General features: G+C 34.3%; 1 protein-coding gene across 1 annotated transcript; it reads right to left on the reverse strand.

Annotated features, from left to right (window-relative positions):
* Positions 1-6,079: 6,079 nt before the first annotated feature.
* LOC127904167 (uncharacterized) lies at positions 6,080-7,139 on the reverse strand. Its single transcript, XM_052446293.1, has one exon. The coding sequence runs from the start codon at positions 6,757-6,759 to the stop codon at positions 6,085-6,087; it is 675 nt and encodes a 224-aa protein (XP_052302253.1). The 5' UTR covers positions 6,760-7,139; the 3' UTR covers positions 6,080-6,084.
* Positions 7,140-9,081: the final 1,942 nt, after the last annotated feature.

Genomic DNA, 9,081 nt, shown 5'->3' on the forward strand with positions numbered 1-9,081 from the left:
TTTAAGAAAACTAATAACAAAAAAACAATAAAAAAAATCATGTGGAAAAACACTGTAACAATCCACAGTGGTTAATGATAATAATAACAGTAACAATAACAATAACAATAATAATAATAATAATTTTTAATTTTATCTATCAAATCAATCTATGGTTGTTTTTCAATATTGATAATATTTTTTTTCAAATTTATTAATTATTTTATTAATAATATTAATTTTAATAAAATAATAATATTTTTAATACAAATAATAATATTTTTAGTATTAAAACTATTAATTATAATAAAAATAATAATAATTGTAACACAAATAATACTATTTTTAATATTAATACTTTTAATTATAATGAAAATAATAATATTTATAACACAAATAATACTATTTTTAATATTAATACTTTTAATTATAATAAAAACAACAATATTTATAATACAAATAATAATATTTAGAAACCTAAGACTATAGAACATTAGGTCCTAACGCAGGACCCAAGAGAATTAAATCCTGACACGAGACCTATGAGAATCGGGTCTGCCGCAGGACCTATCCGCCTTAGATCCTGACGCAGGACCCAATTCTCTTGGGTCCGGACAGTGAACTCATTAGCTTTGGCTCCTCCGCTGGACTCAAGAGAATTGGGTCCTCCGTAGGACCCATTACCCATAATAATAATATTTTTAATATAAATACTATTAATTATAAGAAAAATAATAAAATTTGTAACACAAACAATACTATTTTTAATATTAATACTTTTAATTATATTAAAAATAATAATATTTATAATACAAATAATAATATTTAGAAACCAAAAACTCTAGAACCTTAGGTCCTGACGCCGGACCCAAGAGAATTAGGTCCTCTGTAAGACTCATTAACTTTGGGTCCTGACGCAAGACCCATTACCCTTGGGTCCTGACACCAGATCCAAGAGAATTAGGTCCTCTGCAAGACTCATTAACCTTGGGTCCTGACGCAAGACCCATTACCCTTGGGTCCTGACACCGGACCCAAGAGAATTGGGTCTTGACGCGAGATCCATTAGCCTTGAGTCCATTACCAATGAGTCCAGACCAAGTGGAGCGGGTCTGCAGACCCCATGCATGTTGTATATGCGAGTCTGCAGACCTAGACGCATGGTTTTCAGACCGCTTGCCGGGGTCTGCAATCAGAGACGCGGGTTTGGCATTAGCACCCAGGGCATACAGCCCCGACGCTAGGTGTCTGTAGCCTAGGGCACAACCCCACCCCCCATAGCCTTTGAAACTCTATGTGGCATGGCATGACAGCCCCAACACCAGATGTCTGCAGTTTGGAGCTTGTTACCCCACCATGCCCTACCAAAATTTACACTGACTGTTTTCTCCCAAACCATTCCTTCAATGCTAAATGCATCTCAATGAAAATACAACCCTACTCTACCTCTACAGTCTTTGCAACTCTTTGTGGCAAGGGCAGCTCTGCTACTACATTGCTATAGTGCCATGAATCTTGGTGAAGATGACTTTCGCTAACATCGTTCCAATTCAAAGTACAACAAATTTTGACGAACAAGACTTTTCCCATATAATTTAGCTTATAATTATCTCGTTTGACTTGTCTCCTTGGATGACACCTCCTCTCTTGTTAATAATTATCTTCTCCTATTTTTTTTTCGCTCCGTGGTACAATGAGACATAATAATCAATGATTCAATTTTTCAAGTAATCATGGTTAAAGTTATTCAAATTAATAAAAAAACAAATATGAACATAAAAAAAGATTAAGATTTTCATTAATCATAATATTTTGAAGTATTACTTTAATCTAAATATAAAAAAATTATATATAAATTAAACTAAAAATACTATTTTACTTTTAATAAATATATATATATATATATATATATATATATATATATTTCTTACCATCTCCACCCCTTATGATGAATTGTTAGAGAATTTGGCAGTGTGGTTGCGGTTGCTTTTCAAATAACTTTTCGTGCCGAAATGCATGCCAATGATGTTTTTTTATTTTTAAAAAAATATTTTTAACATCGACATATCAAAACGATCTAAAACATATAAAATATATTAAATTTTAACAAAAAAAAATTTAAATTTTTAAAAATACGATTTGCACCGCGTTTCCAATTATATTCGTATTAGTTGGTCTCCTGGGTTGGTACGGTAACTTATTTGTTCACTTGCAAAAACAAAATCCCTATCAGAAAGAAAAAAAAAACCTCTGATATTTAAATTAATTAATGTAAGTAGAGATGAGTGTGTGGAGCAAAAGAGTAACGCGAGAGGCTAGAAAAATATGTGTGGAGGAGAGCAACAGGTGAAAAGCAATGATTATGGTACTTGTATATTTTGCTTTCAGCAGAATTCTACAAGGAATTTGTAAGGTATTGTGCTTTGGAGAGAAATCAGTCTATCATTCGATTAAAGAAAGTGGCTTTAAATAGCCTTTACAAAGCAACATAAATGGAAGATTTTGTGCAATTAACACCCTGACAACTAGGAATTTATTGCAACTAACACCCTAACAATTAGGGATCTTATTTTAACAAGTCAATTCAACTGAAACTAAAAATAACTTATCATTCCCTCTCTTAAACTAAATGCTTTTAAGTATTTAGTTTATCTGAAACCTCACATACTCTCAGCATCTGTCGCAATTTCTGAAACTGATCTAACTTCAGTGGTTTAGTCATCACATCAGCTACTTGTTCCTTTGTGCCACAGAATTCCAGCTTAATAACACCATCTTTAACCAAGTCCCGTAGAAAGTGGAACCTCACATCTATGTGCTTGCTTCTACCATGCATGACCGGATTTTTTGAAATTTTAATGGCAGAGCTGCTGTCACTCATGATTACAGTGCTTCCTTACTGCTGATAGCCAATTTTCTCTAGTATCCTTCTCATCCATATAGTCTGACATGCACAATTTGCAGCTGCCACAAACTCAGCCTCAGTGGTTGATAACGTGACCAATGGTTGCTTCCTTGATGACCATGCAACAGCTCCTGAGTTCATCAAAAACACATATCCAGATGTGCTTTTTCGATCCTCAATATCTCCTGGATAATCACTATCAGTGAATGCAAGGAGTTCTTCAGCTTCTCCCTTCTTGTAGAATATCCCATAATTCACTGTCCCTTTTAGATATCTCAGTGTTCTCTTGGCTGCTTGCAGGTGTAGTTCAGTAGGCTTAAACATGTAACGACTAATTAAGCTTACACTGAACATAATATCAGGTCTGGTTGTGGTGAGGTACATAAGGCTGCCAACTATCTGCTTGAAATAAGTTTCATTGATTCTGACTCCTCCTTCATCACTATGCAATTTTGAACCTGGTATAATTGGACTACCCACAGCATTGCTATTTTCCATGTTGAACCGTTTTAGAACATCCATTGCATATTTCTTTTGGTAAATATATATGCCATCAACAGTTTGCAAGACTTCTATACCAAGAAAAAATCTCATACCTCCCAAATCAGACATATCAAATTCCCTTAACATGGACTCTTTAAATCTACTCATCATAATATCATCATCACCAGTATATATCAAGTCATCCACATAAATACTTACAATGAGAATCATACCTTTACTGCTGGTTTTAACAAACAATGTTTGTTCACTGTGACATCTCTGAAATCCTTCACTTACAAAGTGTGCTTCAATTCTACTAAACCAAGCTCTTGGAGCTTGTTTTAGTCCATATAAGGCCTTCTGCAATTTATACACTTTGTGCTCATTCCCTTTCTGCTCATACCCCTTTGGCTGCTCTACATAGACATCCTCACTTAATGTTCCATGAAGAAAGGCAGATTTTACGTCTAGTTGGAAAATCTTCCATCCTCGCTGGGCTGCCAAAGCAATGATCATGCGAACTGTGTCCATTCTAGCTACGGGAGCAAAAACCTCAGTATAATCCACTCCTTGTTGCTGGGAATAGCCCTTAGCTACCAGCCTTGCTTTGTATTTGTCTACCCCTCCAAATTCATTGAATTTGGTCTTATAGATCCATTTAACCCCAATCATCTTGGCACCTGCGGGCAGCTCAGTTAGCTTCCATGTTTCATTCCTCTCGATTGACTCCATCTCAGCATCCATTGCCAGCCGCCATTTAGGACTTAGTTGAGCTTCTTCAAAACTGGTTGGATCTGCACATACAACTTGAGCCAAATTAGCTTCAAAGTCCTCATCAGAGAAGGCCTCTCCAGTGACATAGTCATTCAAGTATGATGGGGTTAGTGACATAGTCATTCAAGTATGATGGGGTTCGATGAGGTCTTCTTCCTTCACTGCCATTTGTTTCTGTTGTTGACCTCTCATTGCCAGTACTGTCTGCTCTATTAGCTGCTGTTGACCCCTCATTTCCAGCTGTTGACCCCTCATTTCCAGTGTTATCTGCTTCATTAGCAACATCACTAACATCAGCATTATCTCTCATGCCATTATTTTCAGCATCTTCACTTGTATTAGCATCATCTCCATCATCTCCAGAATCAGTATTTCCAGTATCATCTTCAAATACAGCATCATCACCCCATTCCAGATTCATCAAAACCTGTTCTTCAACACTTTTATCCCATTCCCATTGTTTTTCTTCTTCAAAAATAACATCTCGACTGACTACAATCCTTTTTTAGATAGGATCATATAATCGATATGCTTTAGATTCATCACTAACCCCCAAGAGAATACAAGGAAGACTTTTATCAGTCAACTTAGTTCTTCTAGCATCAGGAATATGGGCATATGATAGACACCCGAACACTCTAAAGTGTTCCACAACAGGTTTTACTCCACACCATGCTTCCTGTGGGGTAATGTCTTTTACAGCCAAGGTGGGACTCCTATTCAATACATATATTGCCCAGGTTACAGCCTCGGGCCAAAAATTCTTTGGGATTTTCTTTTCAGACAGCATGCTTCTTACTAAATTCATTACTGTTCTATTTTTCCGTTCTGCGACTCCATTTTGTTGTGGAGTGTATGCTGCAGTTAACTGTCTCTTAATACCATGTTGTTTGCAAAAATCATCAAACTCTTGTCCATTAAATTCCCCCCCCTCTATCAGTACGCAAACATTTAATGGACAAACCAGTTTCATTCTCAACATGTTTCTTAAAGCATTTAAACATGTTCAAAGTTGCAGACTTCTCACTCAAAAAATATATCCATGCTTTTCTACTGAAATCATCAATAAAACACAATGAATACCTCTTCTTGCTGTTAGAGATTGGAGAAATTGGACCACAAATGTCCGCATGTATCAGCTGCAATCGTTGTGTGGCTCTCCATATGCTTCTCCTCGAAATTGGCCTTCTGTGTTGTTTCCCCAGAATGCAGGCAGTACATGTCACGGTTGATGCAGGTAGTTGTGGAAGACCATGGATCATATTTTTAGCTTGTAGTAATTTTAAGCCTTTATGGCTTAAATGCCCATACCTGCAGTGCCAAAGATGAGCTATGTCTGAAGTTGTTGTCTGAAAACATGTAATCTTCTCCTTCGTGTGCTGAGTATTTGTCAGCAATAAGAACATCCGGTTTGCTGTCATCTCAGACTGTATCACAAGGCCTTTCTGTGGATGATATATATGACATTTTCCTGTCTTGAACAGAATCTCAAAACCTCGCTCTTGTAATTGCCCAATACTTAGGAGACTGTTCTTCAGTTCTGGAACATAGAACACCTCAGTGATGACAAAGCTGTTTCTATTTAGAAGTAATCTCACTCTTCCTTTCCCAAGAACAGACATCTTGGTATTGTTTCCCAACTTCACGGTCTCCCGAAATGACTCATCTATTTCACAGAATGCAGCCTTGTTTCCACTCATATGATTTGAACAGCCTGAATCTAGAAACCAAAGATCTCCTTGAGTTGCCTGGCTCATCTCAACAAATGACATTAAAAGCATTTCTTCGTGCTCATTCAACTGAGCATAATTGGCCTCCTTCTCCCAAGCTGGGCACTCATATTGAAAGTGCCCAAGCTGATGGCACTTGTAGCATTCAACGGTAGCTTTGTTCAAAGCTTGACGACCTCTCCCTCTGCCTCTGCCTCTATAATCACCTCTGCCTCATCCTCGGCTTCCATATCTATCACCTACTGTCACTTTGAATGCCTGTTCCTCACCATGGCTTCTTGAAAATTTTTGTTCATGCACAGTGAGCGAACTTTGCAATTCGTCAATGGTGAGAGTGTCAATATCCTTAGATTCTTCAATTGAAACAACTACATAGTTGAATTTTTCAATTAAAGTTCTAAGGATCTTTTCCACAATAATAGTATCCTTCATCTGTTCTCCATTACTCCTCATTTTGTTCGCTATACTCAGGACACGAGCAAAATATTCAGTAATAGTTTCACTTACTTTCATTTCCAGAACTTCAAAATCTCTTCTTAAAGCTTGAAGAGTGGATCGTTTGACCCTTGCGCTGCCTTCAAACTTCTTTTTCATGGAATCCCAAATCTGTTTTGAGGTTCGCTTCTCCAGGATTTGTTCAAGGATTGTTCTGTCGATGGACTGGAACAAATAATTCTTGACCTTGAGATCCTTCACCATCAAATCATCCAATTGCTTGTGCTGTTCTTCAGATAACACCACGTTGGCCACTGGTTCTGGGTAACCAGTTTCAATCAAGCTCCAATACCCTTTGGAACTCAAAAGGTTTTCCATGAGCATGCTCCAATGGTCATAATGACCATCGAAACGTGGGATAGCTGGTTGTAAAAAACTCTTCTCTTCACTCATCTCGCTTTTCGCTCTGTGTTTGGGTCTCTCAAGAGAAAACAACTGCTGTGTTTTCTTCTTCTCGCTCTGTGTTTAGATCGCTCAAATGGTCTCTCTTTTCTCTCTGTGTCTGGATCTCTCAAGGAAGAACAACTGCTTGTGTTTTTTTTCTTTCGGCTAGGGCAAGCTCTGATACCAATTTGTAAGGTATTGTGCTTTGGAGAGAAATCAGTCTATCATTCGATTAAAGAAAGTGGCTTTAAATAGCCTTTACAAAGCAACAGAAATGGAAGATTTTGTGCAATTAACACCCTGACAACTAGGAATTTATTGCAACTAACACCCTAACAATTAGGGATCTTATTTTAACAAGTCAATTCAACTGAAACTAAAAATAACTTATCAGAATTAACTATTGAAAATTGAATGTTCAATCTATCATATTTAATTTAAGATATTTATAAACTTTAATCTGTAATGATTATGAGTATTTGAAAAATTGAGGTATTAGTTATTGTATGTTAATGTACCATTGACGGAGAGGATAGATAGTGTACGGAAGAGACAATGGGGGAAGATGATTATTTACAAGAGAGGAGGTGCCGTCAAGGAGACAAGTTAAAGGAGATGACTATCGCGAGATTGTGAGTGTTATACAAATCCAGTCATTGTAAGCACATCAAGTGTTAGTGAATTCACCACATTCAACACCCAAGGTTTTTTTTTTATTATTATTATTAACATGTTATTCAAGTTAGCTTACGTGTACCTCGATTAATCTTATAGATCCTGAAGTTAATGATCATGTAAACTTTCAGTGACCTTAAGTTTTGTAAAACTCGAACTGGTGATCTCTGAAAATCAAATCTAAAACTTAACCAATTAAACTACACCCCTCAGAATTAAAAAACAATTCTTATTCAATCCCGAAAGTTTTACACTTTATCAATGATAATTGAGAATTATCCTCATAAAAAAATCACCTGATAATGTGTTTTGTGCTGTGAACCAAATGCTATCTAAAAAAAATAAAAATAAAAGTTGAATTAATAATCTTGAATGATTAAATTTTGAAAAGGAATGGTAGGACACTCCTTGAACACTCTCTCTTTTAATGTACCTTATCGTATTTAACTTTTTAAAGAGTTACAGGCAACCGTTCTCTTTTGTTGTTCTTTCTTTTTAAGACTTTTTTTTTTTTTTTTGTCATTTGTGAAGATAGTAATAACTCATGGGAGAACATAGATTTAATAAAATTAGATTGCTATTATTACTATCTTGTTACCAACTCCAATCCCAATTAATCATTATTATTATTATTATTATTATTTTCATTATAATTTCACCTCAACTACTATCATTAATTTTAGGATATATAAGATTAGTCGAGATACACATAAACTAACCCGAATATCCACATTACCAACTCCAATCTAAATTAATTATTATTATTATTTTTATCATAATTTCACCACAACTACCATCTCATCACCCCAACACTACTACCATTATTAACATTATAATCATTATCACAATTAATATTATTATCTTTATATTATTTTATTATCACCCTAATTTTACACAAGTACTTATTAGATATTATAAAAAAAAGTGTATTCAAAATTTTATACAAAATAAATACTTTTATTAAATATATATATATATATATATATATATATATATATATGAATTAACAATATCTAAATGGTGTGGGGGAATCACTGTTCCCCCACACCTAAATCACTGTGGATTATAACAGTAATTTACTGTGCTTTTTTTCTTCTTTTTTTTTTGTATTTTTTCATTTTTTTTCCAACTTTCCCTCTTTTTTTTCCAACTTTGTTTTTTTTCTTTTTTATTTCCATTTAATTTTTTTAAAAAAAAATTATCTTTGTTGATTTTACTTTTTAAATATTGATATGGTTAAAAATTCCGCTTTGTAATTTTTTTCCTTTAAAATACTGTGGATTGCTACGATGTTTTCCCACATAGTTTTTCTATTTTATTTTTTTATTTTTTTCAAAATTATATTTATCAATTTTTTTTATATTGAACTGATTGAGAATTTAGTTTTGTAATTTTTTCTTTTAAACATTGTTGATTGCTACAATATTTCTCTGCATGATTTTTTTTGTTTTTGTTTTTTTTTTATGATTTTCTCTAAAATTATCTTTTTCTTATTTTATTTTTTAATATTAAGCTGGTTAAAAATTATAGTTACAATATGTGAGGAAATCAATGTACCTTTCCTCGCAAATTACTGTAGATTGCTACAGTGTTTTTTCTCATATGGTTTTTTTTTTCTGTTTTGTTATATTTTTCTCTAAAATTGTCTTTGTCAAT

The sequence above is a fragment of the Populus trichocarpa genome, chromosome 1 (assembly GCF_000002775.5).
Source record: "Populus trichocarpa isolate Nisqually-1 chromosome 1, P.trichocarpa_v4.1, whole genome shotgun sequence".
Taxonomy (NCBI): Eukaryota; Viridiplantae; Streptophyta; class Magnoliopsida; order Malpighiales; family Salicaceae; genus Populus; species Populus trichocarpa.

Bases quoted from the DNA above. Each gene is read 5' to 3' on its own strand.
- LOC127904167 (XM_052446293.1), bottom strand. From the start codon at position 6,759: ATGAGTGAAGAGAAGAGTTTTTTACAACCAGCTATCCCACGTTTCGAT.